At 48.3% G+C, this 24,711-nt stretch overlaps 1 protein-coding gene across 4 annotated transcripts in view; it reads left to right on the top strand.

The window, feature by feature from the left end:
• The window catches only part of copa (COPI coat complex subunit alpha), a 98,554-nt gene that overhangs the window by 72,896 nt on the left and 947 nt on the right, over positions 1-24,711 (top strand). For all 4 annotated transcript variants that reach the window (XM_073053925.1, XM_073053924.1, XM_073053926.1 and 1 more), the window contains 9 exons: positions 1,838-1,944; positions 2,096-2,173; positions 3,265-3,333; positions 4,206-4,342; positions 6,912-7,098; positions 10,788-10,898; positions 11,118-11,279; positions 23,248-23,360; positions 24,240-24,321. In XM_073053925.1, coding sequence (XP_072910026.1) covers positions 1,838-1,944; positions 2,096-2,173; positions 3,265-3,333; positions 4,206-4,342; positions 6,912-7,098; positions 10,788-10,898; positions 11,118-11,279; positions 23,248-23,360; positions 24,240-24,321 — 1,046 coding nt within the window. The remainder of the gene's footprint in view (positions 1-1,837; positions 1,945-2,095; positions 2,174-3,264; positions 3,334-4,205; positions 4,343-6,911; positions 7,099-10,787; positions 10,899-11,117; positions 11,280-23,247; positions 23,361-24,239; positions 24,322-24,711) is intronic.

Raw genomic sequence — 24,711 nt, forward strand, 5'->3', positions numbered from 1 at the left:
TTAACTCAAAAATAACAAGGCAGCCTACAGAGAAGAAGTCATCACCCTGACACAGTGGTGTCAGGAAAACAACCTCTCCCTTATTGTCACAAAAACAAAGGAGCTGGTTGTGGACTGCAAGAGGAATGGAGACAGGCTAACGCCTATAGACATCAATGGATCTGAGGGTGAGAGGGTGAACAGCTTCAAGTTCCTCGGCATAAACATCACTGAGGATTTCACATGGTCTGTACATACCAGCTGTGTAGTGTAAAAAGTACAACAGCACCTCTTTCACCTCAGATGGTTGAAGAAGTTCGACATGAGTCCCCAAATCTGAAGGACTTTTTACAGGGGCATAATTGAGAGCATCCTGATCGGCTGTATCACTACCTGGTATGGGAACTGTACTTCCCTCAATCGCAGGACTCTGCAGAGAGTGGTGCGGACAGCCCAGCGCATCTGTGGATGTGAACTTCCCACTATTCAGGACATTTACAGTGACAGGTGCATAAAAGGGCCCGAAGGATCATTGGGGACCTGAGTCACCCCAACCACAAACTGTTCCAGCTGCTACCATCTGGGAAACAATACTGCAGTGTAAAAGTCAGGACCAACAGGCTCCGGGACAGCTTCTTCCACCAGGCCATCAGACTGATTAATTCACGCTGACACAACTGTATTTCTAAGCTATAATGACTGCTCTGTTGTATATCTAACTGTACATACTATTTATTACAAATTACTGTAATTTGCACATTGCACATTCAGACAGAAACGTAAAAAGATTTCTCATGTATGTGAAGGGTGTAAGAAATAAAATCAATTCAATTCATTGCGATTGCTGCAGAACTTAGACAAATTGGAAGAATGGGCAAAAAAGTGGCAGATAGAATACAGTGTTGGAAAATGTGCGATATACATTTTGGTACAATGTGCAGTCTATTATCTAAATGGGGAGAAAATTCAAACATCCAGAGATGAAAAGGGACTTCGAAGTCCTCGTGCAAGACTCCCAAAAGGTTAATTTACAGGTTGAGTTTGTGGTAAAGAAGGCAAATGCAATGTTGTCATTTATTTCAAGGGGAATAGAATGTAAAAGCAGGGAGATAATGCTGAACCTTAATGAGACACCAGTCAGGCTGCATTTTGAGTATTGTCAACTGTTTTGGGCCCCATATCTCAAAGGATGTATTGTCATTGGAGAGAGTCCAGAGGAGGTTCACGAGGGTGATTTCGGGAATAAAGGGATTAACATATGAGGAGCGTTTGGCAGCTTTGGGCCTGTACTCACTGTAATTTAGAAGAATGTAGGAGATCTCATTGAAACCTACTGAATGTTGAAAGGACTAGATAGGGTGGATGTGGAGAGGATGTCTCCTATGGTGGGAGGTATCCAGAACTAGAGGGCACAGCCTCAGAATTGAGGGGTGACCTTTTAGAACAGAGGTAAGAAGGAACTTTTTTAGCCAGAGTGTGGTGAATCTGGGGAATGCTCTGCCATAGATGGTGGTGGAGGCCAAGTCTGTGAGTATATTTAAGGTGGAAGTTGTTTCCTGATTGTACAGGATATCGGAGGATATGGAGAGAAGGCAGGTGTATGGGGTTGAATGGGATCCAGGAATAGCCATGATGGAATGGCGGAGCAGAATTGATGGGCTGAATGGCCTAATTCTGCTCCTACATCTTGTGGTCTAACAGTTTCGTGAATTAATTGGAATTTGTTGAAATCTCCCCTCTCTCCCTCTCCCCCTCTCCCTCCTCTCCTTCCTCTCCTTCTACCCCTCTCATTGCCCCTTCTCATTGCTCCCCCTCCCCCTCTCATTGCCTCCCCTCTCCCCATGTCCCTGATTGGCAGATGGCTTTGTGGATGCTGCTGATGCATTTGGAGAGGATGCTGCCAGGGCTACGGAAGAAGGAGGTGGTTGGGATGTGGAGGAGGATCTCGACTTGCCTCCTGAACTGGTAAGCATTCTTTTCCAATCAGCGTAAATCAGTGCTGCTGTGCATGCTCTCTGTCAGCGTCTCCATGGCGAGGGAGAATCTGTAGTCTGTTTCTGAGCTTTGACTAGCCTCTGTTTCTCTCACCCTGTGCAACTGCGTGTCTCATCCCCAGGAACTCGGTGGGAGTGCAGGAGGAGGACCCGCTGATGGATTCTTCGTCTCGCCCTCCCGAGGGAGCAGCCCTGCGCAGGTAGGTGAGGTGGGTGGTGGGATGCCCACCTTCCTCACGATACTGTTTCCTGGGCACAAAATGTCAGTCAGTCTTGCTGGCATCAAGGCATATGGTGGCCAACAGCGTGACTGACATGAATCCCAGTGTAAAAGTGGGCACTCTTCTGGGGGTCGTGACTGTTCAGCTCACACAGCGGGTGGGACAGCACATCATAGTCAGTGGAATGCTTTAGGCTTCAATTCTGCCACTTCTGAAAGAGGCTTCCTGCCTCACTCCAACATGGATGGGTCATTGATCACAGTAGGGGGAGGGCTCGTTGGCCCGGAAGGGCCTGTTACTATGCTATATCTCTAATTAAAAATAAAATTATAAAAATGGCTTTAGCTGTCCTGTCCACTCCAGAAAATGGCTACTGCCATGATTGGCTTTTTAATGTCTGCAAAATAAGCACTTGCCACAACTTCATGTCCAGAATGACCATCAGTGTGGTTGCTATCACAAGGGTGTGTGTTGAAAGTAAAATAATTATCGAAGTGTGTATATGTCATCATATAAAAACCTGAGATGCATTTTTGCGGGCATTCAGAGTAAATACCAGAAACAATAGAATTGATGAAAGACCAACCCCAACAGGACAAACAACCAGTGTGCAAAACACAACAAACTGCACAAAGAGAAGAAAAATCCCAACATAATAACAAACAAATAAGCAATAAATATCGAGAACTTGGGGTGAAGAGTCCTTGAAAGTGAGTCTAGAGCTTGTGGGAACATTTCAGTGCTGGGTTGAGTGAAGTTATCCACTCTGGTTCAAGAGCCTGGTGGTTGAGGGGTAGGAACTGTTCCTGAACCTGGTGGTGTGGGCCTGAGGCTCCTGTTCCTGACACTTTCTTGTTCAAGACCCCCCACCGCTCCTCATACTCACGTAGGTGTCGCCTCCCTCATCACTCCTTGTCGTGCTCACAGAGGTATTGTTCCTCCCCCCCCCCCCCCCACCGCTGCTCCTCATACTCACGTAGATGTCTCCCCCTCCCCCCCACTCCTCATCGTGCTCATGTAGCCATTGTCGCGCTCTTCCACTCATGCTGCCCCCTTCCTGCTCCTCGTAGGTTTGGTGTAATAACTCCCAACTGGCTGCTGATCACCTTGTTGCGGGATCCTTCGAGACTGCGGCTCGGGTAAGTCACTGTCTGTCATCTTGTGCGAGATGTTTGTTTGGGTCTTGAGGACGGCTGATGTGTGTGTTGTCAGAGGACAATCATGACTTCTCCCCTTTTACCTATTATTCTATCTCAGGAACAGCTGATGTGAGTGTTGTCAGGGCAGTAATGACTTCTCCCCTTTTACCTGTTATTCCGTCTCGGGGACAGCTGATGTGTGTGTTGTCAGGGCAGTAATGACTTCTCCCCTTTTACCTGTTATTCCGTCTCGGGGACAGCTGATGTGTGTGTTGTCAGGGCAGTAATGACTTCTCCCCTTTTACCTGTTATTCCGTCTCGGGGACAGCTGATGTGTGTGTTGTCAGGGCAGTAATGACTTCTCCCCTTTTACCTGTTATTCCGTCTCGGGGACAGCTGATGTGTGTGTTGTCAGGGCAGTAATGACTTCTCCCCTTTTACCTGTTATTCCGTCTCGGGGACAGCTGATGTGTGTGTTGTCAGGGCAGTAATGACTTCTCCCCTTTTACCTGTTATTCCGTCTCGGGGACAGCTGATGTGAGTGTTGTCAGGGCAGTAATGACTTCTCCCCTTTTACCTGTTATTCCGTCTCGGGGACAGCTGATGTGTGTGTTGTCAGGGCAGTAATGACTTCTCCCCTTTTACCTGTTATTCCGTCTCGGGGACAGCTGATGTGTGTGTTGTCAGGGCAGTGATGACTTTTCCCCTTTTACCTGTTATTCCGTCTCGGGGACAGCTGATGTGTGTGTTGTCAGGGCAGTAATGACTTCTCCCCTGTTACCTGTTATTCCGTCTCGGGGACAGCTGATAGGTGTGTTGTCAGAGGACAGTCATCACTTCTCCCTTTTTAAATCTGCTATTCCACCCTGCAGTTGCTTCATGACCAGGTTGGCGTCACAAACTTCGGCCCCCTCAAAAACCTCTTTCTGCAGTCATTTGCCCGTGGCCGCTCTGTATACCTGGCTCTGCCGTGCCTGCCTGCCATGTATGGATACCCCCAGCGTAACTGGTGAGTGATTGGCCCACATTGGGGGGTGTGGAATGTGAGGGAGTCCTGTTTTCCTTCCATTTCTTCCACACTTGTTCCTCTTCCATCTACCCTTGTTCTCTTTGCCCAACCCCTTCAACCATCACCCCCCGCCTCTCCCAACCTTCCTGCGATCCCATGTGACAGCATGTGCGCGCGGTTTGGCCTTCGATGCCATGCTACTGTAGCGGTGGTTGTGATGCTGTTGCAGCTCGGTGCATCAGAGTTTGGAGTTCAATTTCGCTGCTGTCTGTAAGGAGTTCATGCATTCTCCACACCCATGTAATCATTTTGGTTCCCTCCCACGCTAGTTAGTAGGTTAATTGGTCATTGTAAATTGGCGGGCCGGAAAGACCAGTTCTGCGGTTATATCTCTCAACAAAATAAATGATTCTAAATAAAGACCCCTGGTGGTGGATGCTAATTGAATGTTATGAGAGTCTTTGTCTCCAGCACATCCTTGGGCAGTGTTTCCTAACATCCAGCCTAACTTCTGGATGAAAACTTTCCCTCCTTTCCCCAGATCTTTTCTTCCCCCTTATCCTAGACATAACCATAAGACATAGGAGCAGAATTAGGCCATCTGGCCCATCGAGTCTGCTTCACTATTCAGTCATGGCTGATCCTTTTTTTCCCTTCTCAACCCCAGATCCGGCTTTCTCCCTGTAACTTTTGATGCCATGTCCAATCAAGAACCTATCGATCTCTGCCTTAAATACACCCAATGACCTGGCCTCCACAACTGCATGTGGCAACAAATTCTACAAATTCACCACCCACTGGCTAAAGAAATTTCTCTGCATCTGTTTTGAAAGGGTGCCTCCCTATCCTGAGGCTGTGTCCTCTTGTCCTAGACTCTCCCACCATGGGAAACATCTTCTCCACATCTACTCTGTCTAGGCCTTTCAACATTCCAAAGGTTTCAATGAGAACCCGCCTCATCCTTCTGAATTCCAGCGAGTACAGACCCAGAGCCATCAAATGGTTCCTCATATGATAATCCTTTCATTCTTGGAGTCATCCTTGTGAACCTCCTCTGGAACCTCTCCAATGCCAGCACATCTTTTCTATGATGAGAGGCCCAAAACTGTTCACAGTGCTCAAGGTGAGGCCTCACCAGTCCCTTATAAAGCCTCAGCATCACATCCCTGCTCTTGTATTCTAGACCTCTTGGAGTGAATGCAAACATTGCATTTGCCTTCTTCACCACTGACTCAACCTGCAAATTAAAATTTAGGGAGTTCTGCACAATGACTCCCAAGACCCCTGCATCTCAGATTCCTGGATTTTCTCCCCATATAGAACCCTGGGGTTTAACCTAGGGTCTAGCCTACACATAGCACTTGTGTTTTAGATACTGTTGCTGTGGGGAGAAAGTTTCTTACCTGTACTTTCGACACTCCATGGCCACTTTATTAGGCTCTATCTAATCAGCTAATTGTGTGGCAGCAAATCAGTGCATAAAAGCATGCAGACATGGTCAAGAGGTTCAGCTGCTGTTCAGACCAAACATCAGGTTGAGGAAGAAATGTGATCTAAGTGATTTTGACTGAGGAATGATTGTGGGTTGTTTGAATATCTCAGAAACTACTGATCTTTCTGATTTTCACTGCCCCCCGCTCTCTGTAAATAAGTTAACCCTCACCTTCGCGCCCCCCCCACCACCACCACTCTCTGCCCCGACCACGATTGGACATAGGAGTAGAATTATTCAGTTCGGCCCATCAAATCTGCTCCACCATTCCATCATGGCTGATTTATTTTCCTTCTCAACCCCATTCTCCTGCCTTCTCCCCATAACCTTTGATCCCCCTATTAGTTAGGAACCTATCAGCCTCTGCTCTAAATATTCTGAATTATTTAGCCTCCACAGCTGTCTGTGGCAATGAATTCCCCAGATTCACCACCGTCTGACTAAAGAAATTCCTCCTCAGTTCTCATCTAAAAGGACATCCTTGTATTCTGAGGCTGTTCCCTCTCGTGCTAGACTCCCCCACTATAGGAAACATCCTCTCCACCTCCACTCTACCTGTGTCCTCTGGTCCTAGACTCCCCCACTATAGGAAACATCCTCTCCACATCCACTCTATCTGTGCCCTCTGGTCCTAGACTCCCCCACTATAGGAAACATCCTCTCCACATCCACTCTATCTGTGTCCTCTGGTCCTAGACTCCCCCACTATAGGAAACATCCTCTCCACATCTATTCTATCTAGGCCTTTCATTATTTGATTGGTTTCAGTCAGATACCCCCTTCATTCTTCAAACTTCAGCAAGTACGGCCATGAGCCATCAAACACTCCTCATGCTGTAACCCTTTCATTCCTGGGATTATTCTCATGAACCTCCTCTGGACCCTCTCCAATGCCAGCTCATCCTTCGTAAATTTGGGCTGCAGTTTTCTCCCACGTTCCAAAGACGTACAGGTTTGGAAGGTTCATGTCGGGCCGGGAGAGCCTGTTAACGTGCCGTACTGTGTCAGGAGACTGTGATGCTGGGAAGGGGCTGATGACGGTAAGACTTAACTGCTGTTTGTCTTGGCCTGTTGCAGGAAGGATGCTGGCCTGAAGGGCGGGTTGCCAGCCGTGGGGCTTAAGCTAGCCGACCTAATTCAGCGCCTGCAGCTGTGTTACCAGCTGACTACCGCTGGCAAGTTCGAGGAGGCTGTCGACCGCTTCCGGGCCATCCTGCTCAGTGTGCCCCTGCTAGTGGTGGAGAGCAAGCAGGAGATTGCTGAGGTGAGAGGCGAGACATACGGAGAAGGGAGCAAGTGGGGAAAGGTGGGTGACGATCGACAACAATATTGCTGGACTCCTGAGCTGAAGTTATGGAGGGAGGTTGGCTCTCTCCCTCTTAAAGGCCGTAAGATACAGGAGCACAATTCAGCCGTTTGACACATCGAATCTGATTTCTTTCCCATTCTCCTACCTTCTTCCTGCAACCTTTAATCCTGGAAATGTGATTGATTGGAGTGCAGAAGAATGGGAAATGATGGTGCAGCACAGACTCAGGGTTGTTTCGTGCCATTTGCAGTACACAGGTGTAAAGGAGAGGGAAAGAATCATGCACTGCAACACAAAAAACCCGCTCAGATGAAGAACACAATAATTACGTAAGATGACTTCTGTATATCAATTGCATGTCCATAAAGTGAGAGTAGGCACAGAAACAATTCAAGAAATGATGAAGTCGTGGTGGTCGGGGGTGTGGAGAGCTGGGTCAGTGAGTGGAGAAGTTGATCAGCCTCACTGTTTGTGGAAAGTCACTGTTTTTGAGTCTGGATGCTACGTAGCCTCCTCCCTGATAGGAGCGGGACAAAGCAGCGTGAGTGGGATCGTTCATGATGTTACTGGCACTTTTCTGTATATGTGTGGGTAGGCCGTTGTATATAGAATAGTACAGCACATTACAGGCCCTTCGGCCCACAATGTTGTGCCGACCTTCAAACCCTGCCTCCCATATAACCCTCCACCTTAAATTCCTCCATATACCTGACTAGTAGTCTCTTAAATTTCACTAGTGTATCTGCCTCCACCACTGACTCAGGCAGTGCATTCCACGCACCAACCACCCTCTGAGTGAAAAACCTTACTCCAATATCCCCCTTGATCTTCCCTCCCCTTACCTTAAAGCCATGTCCTCTTGTACTGAGCAGTGGTGCCCTGGGGAAGAGGTGCTGGCTGTCCACTCTGTCTATTCCTCTTAATATCTTGTACACCTCAATCATGTCTCCTCTCATCCTCCTTCTCTCCAAAGAGTAAAGCCCTAGCTCCCTTAATCTCTGATCATAATCCATACTCTCTAAACCAGGCAGCATCCTGGTAAATCTCCTCTGTACCCTTTCCAATGCTTCCACATCCTTCCTATAGTGAGGCAACCAGAACTGGACACAGTACTCTAAGTGTGGCCTAACTAGAGTTTTATAGAGCTGCATCATTACCTCACAACTCTTAAACTCTATCCCTCGACTTACGAAAGCTAACACCCCATAAGCCTTCTTAACTACCCTATCTACCTGTGAGGCAACCTTCAGGGATCTGTGGACATATACCCCCAGATCCCTCTGCTCCTCCACACTACCAAGTATCCTGCCATTTACTTTGTACTCTGCCTTGGAGTTTGTCCTTCCAAAGTGTACCACCTCACACTTCTCTGGGTTGAACTCCATCTGCCACTTCTCAGCCCACTTCTGCATCCTATCAATGTCTCTCTGCAATCTTCGACAATCCTCTCCACTATTTACAACACCACCAACCTTTGTGTCGTCTGCAAACTTGCCAACCCATCCTTCTACCCCCACATCCAGGTCGTTAATAAAAATCACAAAAAGTAGAGGTCCCAGAACAGATCCTTGTGGGACACCACTAGTCACAACCCTCCAATCTGAATGTACTCCCTCCACCACGACCCTCTGCCTTCTGCAGGCAAGCCAATTCTGAATCCACCTGGCCAAACTTCCCTGGATCCCATGCCTTCTGACTTTCTGAATAAGCCTACCATGTGGAACCTTGTCAAATGCCTTACTAAAATCCATGTATATCACATCCACTGCACTACCCTCATCTATATGCCTGGTCACCACCTCAAAGAACTCTTATCAGGCCTGATAGGCACGATCTGCCCTTCACAAAGCCATGCTGACTGTCCCTGATCAGACCATGATTCTCTAAATGCCCATAGATCCTATCTCTAAGAATCTTTTCCAACAGCTTTCCCACCACAGACGTAAGGCTCACTGGTCTATAATTACCTGGACTATCCATACTACCTTTTTTGAACAAGGGGACAACATTTGCCTCCCTCCAATCCTCCGGTACCATTCCCGTGGACAGCGAGGACATAAAGATCCTAGCCAGAGGTTCAGCAATCTCTTCCCTTGCCTCGTGGAGCAGCCTGGGCAATATTCCGTCAGGCCCCAGGGACTTATCCGTCCTAATGTATTTTAACAACTCCAACACCTCCTCTCCCTTAATATTAACATGCTTCAGAACAACAACCTCACTCATATTGTCCTCACCGTCATCAAGTTCCCTCTCAGTGGTGAATACCGAAGAGAAGTATTCATTGAGGACCTCGCTCACTTCCACAGCCTCCAGGCACATCTTCCCACTTTTATCTCTAATCGATCCTACCTTCACTCCTGTCATCCTTTTGTTCTTCACATAATTGAAGAATGCCTTGGGGTTTTCCTTTACCCTACTCGCCAAGGCCTTCTCATGCCCCCTTGCTCTTCTCAGCCCCTTCTTGAGCTCCTTTCTTGCTATCCTATATTCCTCAATAGACCCATCTGATCCTTGCTTCCTAAATCTCGTGTATGCTGCCTTCTTCCACCTGACTAGATTTTCTACTTCACTTGTCACCCATGGTTCCTTCACTCTACCGTTCTTTATCTTCCTCACCGGGACAAATTTACCCCTAACATCCTGCAAGATATCCCTAAACATCGACCACATGTCCATAGTACATTTCCCTGCAAAAACATCATCCCAATTCACACTTGCAAGTTCTGGCCTTATAGCCTCATAATTTGCCCTTCCCCAATTAAAAATTTTCCTGTCCTCTCTGATTCTGTCCTTTTCCATGATAATGCTAAAGGTCAGATACATCCTGTAGAGACGTCATGTCCACTGTGGCACAGTGATGCAGCTTCTCAGGAGGCTTTGAGTCAATTATCAATGCGTCAAGTCTTTTCTGCAGGCTTGGGGAACCAAGAATGTGCGGACATGGGTTCAGAATGAGAGGAGAGAGAATTAGCAGGGAGGGGAAGGGCAACCTTCCCCGATTGGTGGTCTGTGCACAGAGTGTGTTGCCAGAGAAAGTGGTTGAGACAGGTACATTTAAAAACATTGGAAAGAAAAGTTAATAGGTGAAGGGCAAGAAGGGAAGGAAGGGGAGTTCCCGGGAGCAAGGAGCGATCGAGGGGGAGAGGAATAGGTTGAGGGGTATTGCGAGGGAAGATATCTTAAGCCAGAGGATGGTGAAGCTTCAGAATTAATTGCCTCAGACCTGGCCATGGGGTGTATTGAAGGCACAGACTGAGAGGTTCTATATTGGTTAAGGGCCTGAAAGGTTACATGGAGAAGGCATGGGAGCGGGGTTTAGTTCAAGGGGAAGAACAGTCTCAGTGGGCCGAATGTCATCATTGTGCTCTTCTGTCTTATGGAATTGAGAGAGGGTGAGATTACATGAGGAAGTGAAGAAAGAATGGGGAAATGAGGTGAGGGAGGTGGGTTTGAGGGGGAGAGAGATGGGGAAGGAGGATTGTGAGATGGAAGGAAAATTTAAAAACTGGCAGTTTGGGGGTTTGACGAAGGGTGGGGGCTCTGTGCAGTACGGCGGTTGGTCCGTGTGTGGGATCATTGCGATACAAGGGATACCCGAGTACCTGTCCTGGAACTGAACCCCTTCCCTCCCTGTGTGCTGGCAGGCCCAGCAGCTGATCACCATTTGCCGGGAGTACATTGTGGGGCTCAGCATGGAGACCGAGCGCAAGCGATTGTCCAAGGACACGCTGGAGCAGCAGAAACGGATATGTGAGGTGGGCCCAGGATCAGTTGTTCACACCCCACCGATCGGTCCCTCGCCCACCCCAACCGATCGGATCCCTCGCCCACCCCAACCGATCGGCCCCCTCGCCCACCCCGCCTGTCTCCACCCCCACCCTTCCCAACCTGTCGTTTACCTCCCTCCTCACCCTATCCTGGCGCGGTCTCCTCCAGCCCCGAGCTGACCATTTTTCACTCTCTCCTCCCCCAAGATGGCTGCCTACTTCACACATTGCAACCTGCAGCCTGTGCACATGATCCTGGTGCTTCGCACCGCCGTCAACCTCTTCTTCAAGCTGAAGAACTTCAAGACTGCAGCAGCGTTTGCCGGCAGGCTCCTGGAGCTCGGACCCAAACCTGAAGTGGGCCAACAGGTAATGTTTCAGGGGCTGGTTGAGGGAGCAGTAAGGGCAGTGGAATCTGACATTTCAAATGACATAAAGTCATCAGGTACAGCACATACAGGTCCTTCGGCCTATCTACCTGGTTCCATATGCTTTCACCCGGTCCCTCTCCCTCCGGACCCCCCCCTCACCCGGTCCCTCTCCCTCTGGACCCCCCCCCCCCTCACCCGGTCCCTCTCCCTCTGGACCCCCCCTCACCCGGTCCCTCTCCCTCTGGACCCCCCCTCACCCGGTCCCTCTCCCTCTGGACCCCCCCCTCACCCGGTCCCTCTCCCTCTGGACCCCCCCTCAATCAGTCCCTCTCCCTCCGGACCCCCCCCCTCACCCGGTCCCTCTCCCTCTGGACCCCCCCCTCACCCGGTCCCTCTCCCTCTGGACCCCCCCTCACCCGGTCCCTCTCCCTCTGGACCCCCCCTCAATTGGTCCCTCTCCCTCCGGACCCCCCCCCCTCACCCGGTCCCTCTCCCTCTGGACCCCCCCCTCACCCGGTCCCTCTCCCTCCGGACCCCCCCTCACCCGGTCCCTCTCCCTCTGGACCCCCCCCCTCACCCGGTCCCTCTCCCTCTGGACCCCCCCTCATCCGGTCCCTCTCCCTCTGGACCCCCCCTCACCCGGTCCCTCTCCCTCTGGACCCCCCCTCACTCGGTCCCTCTCCCTCTGGACCCCCCCCTCACCCGGTCCCTCTCCCTCTGGACCCCCCCTCACCCGGTCCCTCTCCCTCTGGACCCCCCCTCACCCGGTCCCTCTCCCTCTGGACCCCCCCTCACCCGGTCCCTCTCCCTCTGGACCCCCCCTCACCCGGTCCCTCTCCCTCTGGACCCCCCCTCACCCGGTCCCTCTCCCTCTGGACCCCCCCTCACCCGGTCCCTCTCCCTCTGGACCCCCCCCTCACCCGGTCCCTCTCCCTCTGGACCCCCCCCTCACCCGGTCCCTCTCCCTCTGGACCCCCCCCTCACCCGGTCCCTCTCCCTCTGGACCCCCCCTCACCCGGTCCCTCTCCCTCTGGACCCCCCCTCACCCGGTCCCTCTCCCTCTGGACCCCCCCTCACCCGGTCCCTCTCCCTCTGGACCCCCCCTCACCCGGTCCCTCTCCCTCTGGACCCCCCCTCACCCGGTCCCTCTCCCTCTGGACCCCCCCTCACCCGGTCCCTCTCCCTCCGGAACCCCCCTCACCCGGTCCCTCTCCCTCTGGACCCCCCCTCACCCAGTCCCTCTGAACCCTCTCACTGGTCCCTCTCCCTCCAGACCCCTTTCACCCAGACACCTATGTTTTGACGTTCATTGTGTAGTTATACCATGAAATGAGACATTTCCTAACCTAATGCTACGCTATGTCCTGCCCGATGGTGAGATCAACGACCAAACAGCCAGCCTGAACATGTACTAGGCAGTGCACCAGTGTTGCTACGCTTGTGGTACCAGCTTAGTGTGCCCACCACTTAGTAACCCTAAACCTTGTCTGTTTGGAGTGTGGGTCACAGGGAGAATACTGAAGCTGCAGATAGGCAGTCAGTTGCAGGAATTGAGCCCCCCATCTCTGATCAGTCATCCTTTAGATAGTTGTGCTTGCCACTCAGCTAGCCTGCCACCTCCTGTTAAATCCTACACCTCTCCAGTCAGTCATTGAACTGGTCACTTTGTTTAGAGACACTTCTTGGCAAAGTTACTGACCCGCCATTTGGTACACATGGCTTTGTGGCCAAGTTTGCAGATGAAACAAAGATGGGTGGAGGGGCAGGGTGTCTGCAGAAGGGCTTGGACAGATTGGGAGAGCGGGCAAGGAAATGGTAAGTGGAGTACAGGGTCAGGAAGTGTGTGCTCATGCGCTTTGGTAGATGGAGTAAAGATGTAGGCTACTTTCTAAAAGGGGAGGAAGTTCAAAAATCAGAGGGGTAAAGAGACTTGGGAGTCCTTCCGCAGGAGGTGAACTAGCAGGTTGAGCCAGTGCTGTGGAAGGTAAATGCAATATTAGCATTCATTTGGAGATGACTAGAATATAAGAGCAAGGATGAGCAAAGAGCTGAGGTTTCATAAGACACTGCTCAGACCGCACTTGGAGTATTGTGTGCAAGTTTGGGCGACTTGTCTAAGAAAAAGTGCTGACATTGGAGAGGGTCTTGAGGAGGTTTACAAGAATGATCCCAGGAATGAAAAGGTTAACACATGAGGAGTGTCTGATGTCTCTGGGCCTGTAGTCGCTGGAATTTAGAAGAATGAACGGGGGTCTCATTGAAACTTACTGAATATTGAAAGGGCAAGAGATAGTGGATATGGGGAGGATGTTTCCTATGGTGGGGAGAAGAAGTATCCTGTAGGACCAGCGGTCACGGCCTCAGAATAGAGGGACATCCATTCAGAACAGAGATGAGAAATAGCCAGAGGGTGGTGAATCTGGAATTCATTGCCACAGGTAGCTGTGAAGGCCTGGTCATTGGGTATGTTTAAAGCAAAGGTTGATAGGTTCTTGATCAATGGGTTAATCAAGGTTATGGGGAGGTCAAAGGTTACAGGTAGGAGAACAGGTTTGAGATGGATAATAAATCAGCCGTGATGGAATGGCACAATGGGCTGGATAGCCTAATTCTGCTCCTATGTCATCTGGTCCTGTGGCATTTTGTGGATGCTCAGGATTTCCAGCATCTCTTGTATTTCTGAGGGTGATGTGGGGTTTGGAGGGGAGACACGGTGCTCTTCTTCATTCTCCAAGGCTCAGAAGAGAAGAGCCTGGAGATGATGCTGCAGATAACCATCCCACCAGCACTGGTTGTAGGGAGTTCACCCCTCCTACACTACCACCTGCCCCTCCCTGGATCATGTGCCACTCTATCCTTGGAAAGCATCAAGTTGCATAAGTTACTGGGACCAAACGAGATGTACCCCAGGCTAGTGTGGGAGGCAAGGGAGGAGATTTCTGAGCCTCTGGCGATGATCTTTGCATCATCAATGGGGCGGGAGAGGTTCTGGAGGATTGCGGATGTTTTTCTATTATTCAAGAAAGGGAGTAGAAATAACCCAGGAAATTATAGACCAGTGAGTCTTACTTCAGTGGTTGATGTTGATGGAGAAGATCCTGAGAGGCAGGATTTATGAACATATGCAGAGGCATAATATTATTAAGAATAGTCAACATGGCTTTGTCAAAGGCAGGTCGTGCCTTACGAGCCTGATTAAATTTTTTGAGGATTTGACTAAACACATTGATGAAGGTAGAGCAGTAGATGTGGTAGCAGTCAGAGTAGGACGGCTTTGGCTCGACAGGCAGAGGCGAGGTTTGAACAGGGCAAGACTGCGCAAGCGCGTGAAAGTGAGGCAATGGGAGAATTTAAAAAGCGAGCAGAGGCTGGGGACGAGCTTCACTCCAAGTGAGGTAAGGCAGGTAAGTTCCTTTAATTAACTTAATTACCTTAGCAGTAGGTAATGGAGGCACCAGTTAGGGCAGTTGAGTGCTCTGTTTGCAGTATGTGGGAAATCAGGACGAGTACATTTATCCCTGATGGCTACAGCTGCAAAAGGTGCATCCAGTTGCAGCTCCTGACAAACCGAGTTAGGGAACTGGAGCTGGAGCTGGATGAACTTCGGATCATTCGGGAGGGAGAGGCAGAAATAAACAGGAGTTTCAGGGAGATAGTCACCCCTAACAGTCAGGAGACAGGTAGCTGGGTGACTGTCAGGAAAGGGAAGGGGATTAGACAGGAAGAACAGAGAACCCCTGTGGCCGTTCCCATCAACAATAAGAATACCGTTTTGGATACTGTTGGTGGGGACGACCTACCAGGGACAAGTTGCAGTGGTTGCATCTCTGGCACCGAGACTGGACGCTCAGCTCAGAAGGGAAGGAGGGAAAAGAGAAGAGCAATAGTGATAGGGGATTCAAAAGTTAGGGGGACAGATAGGAGGTTCTGTGGAAGAGATTGAGAATCCTGGATGGTCTGTTGCCTCCCTGGTGCCAGGGTCTGCGATTTCTCAGATCGAGTTCTCAGTATTCTCAAGAGGGAGGGTGAGCATGGTCATGATCCATATAGGGACCAATGATGTTGGTAGGAAGACTGAGGAGGTCCTGAAAGATGAGTTTAGGGAGTTAGGCACCAAGTTAAAGGACAGGACCTCCAGGATAGCAATCTCAGGATTGCTACCAGTGCCACGTGCAGGTGGATTTAGAAATAGTAAGATAGTGCAGATCAACACGTGGCTAAAGACATGGTGCAGGAGGGAGGGCTTCAGATTTATAGATAATTGGGCAGTTTTCCAGGGAAGGTGGGACCTGTTCCGGTGGACGGTTTACATCTGAACTGGAGGGGGACAAATATTCTTGCAGGTAGGTTTGCTAGAGAGGCTCCAGTGGATTTAAACTTGATACAAGGGGGGGAGGGGAACCAGAGTGTAGGAACAGATGTATGGGAGAAGGAAGAAAAAGAAGATAGTAAAGTTGTGTTGCACCGTTAGAGATAAACAGAGAGGAAGACGTGGAGAATTTCTTAAATGAATTTATTTTAATGCTAGGGGCATTGTAAGGTGGATGAGCTTAGAGCATGGTTTGATACCTGGAAATATGATGTTGTAGCTATTAGTGAAACATGGTTGCAGAGGGGTGTGATTGGCAACTAAATATTCCTGGATTTCATTGCTTCAGGTGTGATAGAATCGGAGGGACAAGAGGGGGAAGTGTTGCATTGCTTGTCAGAGAAAATATTACACCGGTTCTATGGCAGGATAGATTAGAGGGCTCGTCTAGGGAGACTATTTGGGTGGAATTGAGGAATGGAAAAGGGTTAGTAACACTTATAGGGGTGTATTATAGACCACCTAATGGGGAGCGAGAATTGGAGGAGATAGCAGATATTTGTAGTAAGCACAGGGTTGTAATTGTGGGAGATTTTAATTTTCCACACATAGACTTGGAAGCCCAGACTGTAAAAGGGCTGGATGGTTTGGAGTTTGTAAAATGTGTGCGGATAGTTTTTTGCAGCAATACATAGAGGTACCAACTAGAGAATGAGGGGTCACAGTTTAAGGATAATGGGGAAGGCTTTTAGGACCGAGATGAGGAGAAACTTCTTCACACACAGAGTGGTGAATCTGTGGAATTCTCTGCCACAGGAAACAGTTGAGGCCGGTTCATTGGCTATATTTAAGAGGAAGTTAGATATGGCCCTTGTGGCTAAAGGGATCAGGGGGTATGGAGAGAAAGCAGGTACAGAGTTCTGAGTTGGATGATCAGCCATGATCATATTGCATGGTGGTGCAGGCTCGAAGGGCCAAATGGCCTACTCCTGCACCTATTTTCTATGTTTCTAGAAGGGGCATTGTTGGATCTCCTGTTAGGGAGTGAGATAGGTTAGGTGACGGAGGTATGTGTTGGGGAGCACTTCGGGTCCAGTGATCACAATGCCATTAGTTTCAATATAATTATGGAGAAAGATAGCACTGGACCCAGGGTTGAGATTTTTGATTGGACAAAATCAATTTTGAGGAGATGCGAAAGGATTTAGAAGGAGTGGATTGGGACAATTTGGTTTATGGGAAGGATGTAATAGAGAAATGGAGGTCATTTAAAGGTGAAATTTTGAGGGTACAGAATCTTTATGTTACTGTTAGGTTAAAAGTTTGAGAGAGCCATGGTTTTCAAGGGATATTGGAAACTTGGTTTGGAAAAAGAGAGATATCTACAATAAATATAGGCAGCATGGAGTAAATGAGGTGCTCGAGGAATATAAAGAATGTTAAAAGAATCTTAAGAAAGAAATTAGAAAAGCTAAAAGGAGATATGAGGTTGCTTTGGCAAGTAAGGTGAAAATAAATCCAAAGGGTTTCTTCAGTTATATTAATAGCAAAAGGATAGTGAGGGATAAAATTGGTTCCTTAGAGAATCAGAGTGGACAGCTATGTGTGGAGCCAAAAGAGATGGGGGAGATTTTGAACAATTTCTTTTCTTCGTTATTCACCAAGGAGAAGGATATTGAATTGTGTAAGGTAAGGGAAACAAGTAGGGAAGTTATGGAAACTATGACAATTAAAGAGGAGGAAGTACTGGCACTTTTAAGGAATATAAAAGTGGATGAATCTCCGGGTCCTGACAGGATATTCCCTAGGACCTTGAGGGAAGTTGGTGTAGAAATAGCAGGGGCTCTGACAGAAATATTTCAAATGTCATTAGAAACGGGGATGGTGCCAAAGGATTGGCGTATTGCTCATGTGGTTCCATTGTTTAAAAAGGGTTCTAAGAGTAAACCTAGCAATTATAAGCCTGTAAGTTTGTCGTCAGTGGTGGGTAAATTAATGGAAAGTATTCTTAGAGATGGTATATATAATTATCTGGATAGACAGGGTCTGATTAGGAACAGCAACATGGATTAGTGCATGGAAGGTCATGTTTGACAAATCTTATTGAATTTTTTGAAGAGGTTACGAGGAAAGTTGATGAGGGTAAAGCAGTGGATGTTGTCTATATTGACTTTAGTAAGACCTTTGACAAGGTTTTGCACGGAAGGTTAGTTAGGAAGGTTCATTCATTATGTATTAATATTGAAGTAGTAAAATGGATTCAACAGTGGCTGGATGGGAGATGCCAGAGAGTAGTGGTGGATAACTGTTTGTCAGGTTGGAGGCCGGTGACTAGTGGTGTGCCTCAGGGATCTGTACTGGGTCCAATGTTGTCATATACATTAATGATCTGGATGATGGGGTGGTAAATTGGATTAGTAAGTATGCAGATGATACTAAGATAGGTGGTGTTGTGGATAATGAAGTAGGTTTTCAAAGCTTGCAGAGAGATTAATGCCAGTTAGAAGAGTGGGCTGAAAGATGGCAGATGGAGTTTAATGCTGATAAGTGTGAGGTGCTACATTTTGGTAGGAATAATCAGAATGGGACATACATGGTAAATGGTAGGGCATTGAACAATGCAGTAGAACAGAGTGATCTAGGAATAATGGTGCATAGTTCCCTGAAGGTGGAATCTCATGTGGATAGGGTGGTGAAGAATGCTTTTGGTATGCTGGCCTTTATAAATCGGAGCATTGAGTACAGAAGTTGAGATGTAATGTTAAAGTTGTACAAGGCATTGGTAAGGCCAAATTTGGAGTATTGTGTACAGTTCTGGTCACCGAATTATAGGAAATATGTCAACAAAATAGAGGGAGTACAGAAGATTTACTAGAATGTTAACAGGCAACACACACAAAATGCTGGTGGAACGCAGTAGATCAAGCAGCATCTATAGGGAGAAGCGCTGTCGACGTATCGGGCCTTTGTCAGGACTAACTGAAAGATAGTAAGAGATTTGAAAGTAGGAGGGGGAGGGGAAAATGCAAAATGATAGGAGAAGACCGGAGAGGGTGGGGTGAAGCTGAGAGCTGGAAAGGTGATTGGCAAAAGGGAAAGGAAAAAAGAAGGGAAAGGAGCATAGGACGGGAGGTCTAGGGAGAAAGAAAGGGGGAGGGGAGCACCAGAGGGAGATGGAGAACAGGCAGATTGATGGGCAGAAAGAGGAAAAAAAGGAGAGGGGGGAATAAAAGCTAAATATATCAGGGATGGGGTAAGAAGGGGAGGTGGGGCATTAACGGAAGTCAGAGAAGTCAGTGTTCATACCATCAGGTTGGAGGCTACCCAGCCAGTATATAAGGTGTTGTTCCTCAAACCTGAGTGTGTCTTCATCTTGACAGTAGAGGAGGCCATGGATAGACATATCAGAATGGGAATGGGACGTGGAATTAAAATGTGTGGCCACTGGGAGATCCTGCTTTCTCTGGCGAACAGGGCGTAGGTGTTCAGCGAAACAGTCTCCCAGACTGCGTCGGGTCTCACCAATATATAAAAGGCCACACTGGGAGCACCGGATGCAGTATACCACACCAGCCAACTCACAGGTGAAGTGTTACCTCATCTGGAAGGACTGTCTGGGGCCCTGAATGGTGGTGAGGGAGGAAGTGTAAGGATAGGTGTAGCACTTGTTCTGCTTGCAAGGGTAAGTGCCAGGAGGGAGATTGGTGGGAAGAAATGGGGGGGATGAATGGACAAGGGAGTCCATAGGGAGCGATCCCTGTGGAAAGCAGAAAGGTGGGGGAGGGAAAGATGTGCTTGGTAGTGGGATTCCCTCACCCCTCTTCTGAGCAGTAGATGTAGTGTATATGGATTTCGGCAAGGCATTTGATAATGTACCCCATGCAAGACTTATTGAGAAAGTAAGGAGGCATGGGATCCAAGGGGACATTGCTTTGTGGATCCAGAACTGGCTTGCCCACAGAAGGCAAAGAGTGTTTGTAGATGGGTCATATTCTGCATGGAGGTCGGTGAGCAGTGGTGTGCCTCAGGGATCTGTTCTGGGACCCCTGCTTCGTGATTTTTATAAATGACCTGGATGAGGAAGTGGAGGGATGGGTTAATAAATTTGCTGATGACACAAAGGTTGGGGGTGTTGTGGATAGTGTGGAGGGCTGTCAGAACGTTACAGCAGGACATTGATAGGATGCAAAACGTGGCAGATGGAGGTCAACCTAGATAAGTGTGAGGTGGTTCATTTTGTTTGGTCAAATATGATGGCAGAATATAGTATTAATGGTAAAACTCTTGGCAATGTGGAGGATCAGAGGGATCTTGGGGTCCGAGTTCACAGGACACTCTAAGCTGCTACGCAGGTTGACTCTGTGTTTAAGAAAGCATAATTGGCCTTCATCAATCGTGGGATTGAGTTTAAGAGCCGAGAGGTAACGTTGCAGCTATATAGGACTTTGTTCAGACCCCACTTGGAGTACTGTGCTCAGTTCTGGTTGCCTCACTGCAGGAAGGATATGGAAACCATAGAAAGGGTGCAGAGGAGCTTTACAAGGATGTTGCCTGGATTGGGGAGCATGCCTTATGAGAATAAGTTGAGTGAACTCAGCCTTTTCTCCTTGGAGCGACGTAGGATGAGATGACCTGATAGAGATGTATAAGATGATGAGAGGCATTGATCATGTGGATAGTCAGAGGCTTTTTCCCAGGGTTAAAATGACTAACATGAGAGGACACAGTTTTAAGATGCTTGGAAGTAGATACAGAGGAGATGTCAGGGGTAAGTTTTTTTTACGCAGAGAGTGGTGAGTGTGTGGAATGGGCTGTCGGGTGATGGTAATTTCTAAAGTAAGGACGTGTTCAGCACAGCATTGTGGGCAGAAGGGCTTGTATTGTGCTGTAGGTTGTCTGTGTCTCTCTCTTTGTGGGCTGAAGGGCCTGTATTATTCTGTAGGTTTTCTATGTTTATATTCTGCCTTTCCTAATTCCATCACCATCTCACCTGCCACTCTCTGTTCAGCCTCCTCCTGTCCAATTCTGCCGCCAAGTCCCTGAGAAGTAGAAACAGGCCACAATCTGCTCCGCTATTCCATCATGGCTGATTTACTATCCTTCTCAATTATATTCTCTGCCTTCTCCCTGTAACCTTTGACTCTGTAAGAATCTATCAATCTCCATTTTAAATATACTGAATGACTTGGCCTCTGCAGCTGTTTCTGGCAGTTAATTCCACAGATTCACCATCCTTTGGCTAAAGAAATTCCTCCTCATCTCTGTTCTAAATGGATGTCCCTCTATTCTGACACTTGTAATCTCCAGCAGGTATGGGCCAGAGGCAGCAAAACTGCTCATAAGGTGCAAAAGTCTGGCATCCTGGAGTTTTTATATACATTTGTTTTAGATGCTTAATTTTTTGTCTTCTGCATTAGTTTGTCAGTGGAAAGGAACACGTTTTAGATTTCCAAACATTCATTTTCCAAAAAAATGCCAGAGAAGTTTTTGTATTTCATTAAAGAGAGTAACATATTAAGTAATAGACCACTTTTCAGATAAAAACTTAATGACTTTATAGGCATGATTAAACAGATAACAAACAGGATGCTAGTGATCAAAGTTATGAGTTGAATGAACTAAACTGATTCACTAACAAAGACATGCACAGAAGGAATCAAATTGGGCATAGGACAACTAAACTGGAAGGTGAGGGTGTGGAATATGTGGCCGTTTATCTTTCAAATCCTCAATTCTTACACCATGGCAGGAGAGAGCATAGCAACAAGACACAAGGTGGCCATCCTGCATCAGCAAGGTTTCTCCCAAGCAGAAATTTTGCAGCAGACAGGAGTTTCAAAATGTGCTGTCCAAACTCTTCTGAAGAAGCACAAATAAACAGGCAACATTGAGGACCAGAAACACAGTGGTTGGCCACGGAAACTGAGTGCAGCAGATGAAAGATGCATCACACTGACATCCCTTCTAAATTGGGAGGTTCCACACTGCAATCAGCTCTGAATTCACAGAAACCACTGGAAACCAAGTACACCACTCTACAGTCCGGAGAAGTCTCGTCAGAAACGGTCTTTATGGAAGAGTTGCTGCCAAAAAGCCATGCCTCTGAAGTGAAAACAATGCCCAGAGACTCACCAACACACAGAAACACAGGACTTGGGTATTGAACAATGGCAGCAAGTGCTCTGGCTCAAAATGTGCATTTTTTGGTTCAGACTGGAAGCAGTTTTTCTGCAGAAGAGCTGGAGAATGCTACGTGGATGAGTGTCTGCAGGCAACAGTGAAACACAGAGGTTGGGGGCTGCATTTCTGCAAATGTGATCTGGTCAGAATTAATGGAATCCTCGATGCTGAAATATACAAGCACATTCTCATCCATCAGGGAGGTATCTGATCGGTCCCAACTTCTTTCTACAGCAGGGCAGGGCATTCTACCTCAAACACATGACCAAGGTCATAAAGAACTATCTTCAGCAAAAGGAAGAACAAGGTGCTGCAGCAGATGGTGTGGCTTCCACAGAGACCTGATCTCAATATCATTGAGGTTGTATGGGATTACCAGGAGAGACAGCCAAAGCCTGCAGAAGGATTTTGATCCAAGATGCTTGGAACAACTTATCAGCCGATTTTCTTCTAAAACTAAACAACAGTGTTCCCAAGAGAATTGATGTGGCTTTAAAGGCAAAGGATGATCATGCCAAATATTGATTTGATTTAGTTTTTTTTACTGTTTACTGCTCTTTATGTTAATTTTTTTGATATTTAAAAACTTTTCATTATTTTTGAAAGCATCTTCACTCTACATACTTCTTTTCCACGTGTGCCGAAGATTTTTTCACAATACTGTACGTTGAACCTTTCATACCCAGGATCATCAGGGCCCTCTCCCCTCTCCAGTGCAACTGAATGTTTTTTCAGATAAGGGTCTCCAAAACTGCTCACAATACTCATGCTCTGGTACACCAGGGGGTCCCCCTCCCACTGGCAGAGTGGAGAGTGGAATCAGACATCCGTTCCATCCAGGCGATCGTGTTCATGTTGTAGTTTGGCTCCACAGCTCACTAGGGCAGAGAGTTCCAAAGATCAACGAGAAAGAACTCCCTCACAAACTCTATCTCAATTGGGTGACTCCTCTTTCCGAGGTGACTTCCCCGCCACCTTTGATCTACATCCTTCCTTGCAAATGATGTTTCCTATAGTGGGCAAGTCTAGGACCAGAGGGCACAGCCTCAGAATTGAGGCTTGTTCCTTTAGAACAGAGGTGAGGAATTTCTTCAGACAGTGGGTGCTGAATCTGTGGAATTCAGTGCCACAGATGCTGTGGAGGCCAAGTCATTGGGTATATTTAAATCAGAGGTTGATAGGTTCTTGATTAGTCAGGGCATCAGATGTTACGGGAGAAGGCAGGAGAATGGGGTTGAGAGGGATAATAAATCAGCCATGATGGAATGGCAGAGCAGACTCAATGGGCAGAATGGCATAATGTTCCAATGTCTTGTGGCCAGTGTGGTGGTGACATGTGGAAGGAGTGCTGCAGAGCTCAGCTGTGCTGGAGTTTTGTACCTTGGTGGGGGAGATCCTGGGGAACCAAGCCAACCTCCCTAGCCACTGAGCACGTAGCACAAAGTTGCTACACTAAACATGGTCTCTGTCTCCACAGACACGCAAGATCCTGGCTGCTTGTGAGAAGACACCAACCGATGCTCATCAGCTCAACTATGACATGCACAATCCCTTTGACATTTGTGCTGCAACGTACAAGCCCATCTACAGGTAGCTGGGTGGGGAGGGGGGCAGTGTGCATCCAGAGCAGGGTGGGGTTTGGCTCCTCACTTCCTGTCAGCACACACAAAGTGCTGGAAGAACTCAGAGGGTCTAGCAGAGTCAATGAAGCCAACATTTTGCGCCGAGGCCTTTCATCAGGACTGGAACGGAGTGGGGAGGACCCTAGAATGAAAAGGAGAGGGAGGAGAAGGATGATAGCTAGAAGGTGATAGTGAAGCCAGTTATGTGGGAAAGGTGAAGGCTGGAGAAGGAGGAAGCTGATAGGATAAGGAAAGGGGATCATGGAAGAGAGGGGAAGGAGTTGGGGCACCAGGGGAGGCGATACAGATGAGGAGAAGAGGTAAGAGGCCAGAGTGGGAACATATGAGGGAAAGGGTGGGGGGGGGGGGGTGGGGAGGAGATGAAATCGGTGCTCATGTCATCAGACAGCATATAAAGCGTTGCTGCTCCACACTGACGGTAGCAGAGGACTGAAATGGGGGCAGGAATTACAAAGTTTGCCCCCTGGGAAATCCAGCTTTGGTGGATGGAGCAGAGGTGCTTGACAAAGCAGTCTCCTGATTAACGTCGGGTCTCACCAGTGTAGAGGAAGCTGATCGAGAGCATCATATGCAACTTTGCAGGTGAAGTGTTGCCTCACTTTGAAGGACTGGTTGGGACCCTGGGTGGAGGTGAATGGGAGAGGCAGCACCTAATTGTTTTCCCTGAGCCTCTCTCATTTCACTATCCCTTGTGTGCTCTGCCATGGCATTGTTTCGGGGGCAGATCATTGGCCAGGAGTCTGTGTGTGAGTGTGCGTCTTCTGAGATTCACATATGTACAGAGCATCAAGTTTCAGAATTAACCTGCAATTACTCCCATTGTCAGGGGGAAGCCCGTGGAAAAGTGCCCGCTGAGTGGAGCCTGCTACAGTCCAGAGTTCAAGGGTCAGATCTGCAGAGTGACCACGGTATGTAACAGCCATTGGACCTAAAGCAAATGGAAACTTCAGAGAGCCACGACACACCAGTCAGTGTACAGATATCCCCCGGAAGAGGGTCTGAGACACACCGGTCAGTGTACAGATATCCCCCCGGAAGAGGGTCTGAGACACACCTGTCAGTGTACAGATATCCCCCTGAGAGAGTGGGACTGAGACACACCGGTCAGTGTACAGATATCCCCTTGAGAGAGAGGGACTGAGAGACACCAGTCAGTGTACAGATATCCCCTTGAGAGAGCGGGACTGAGAGACACCAGTCAGTGTACAGATATCCCCCTGAGAGGGTGGGACTGAGAGACACCAGTCAGTGTACAGATATCCCCTTGAGAGAGCGGGACTGAGAGACACCAGTCAGTG

The sequence above is a fragment of the Hemitrygon akajei genome, chromosome 8 (assembly GCF_048418815.1).
Source record: "Hemitrygon akajei chromosome 8, sHemAka1.3, whole genome shotgun sequence".
Taxonomy (NCBI): Eukaryota; Metazoa; Chordata; class Chondrichthyes; order Myliobatiformes; family Dasyatidae; genus Hemitrygon; species Hemitrygon akajei.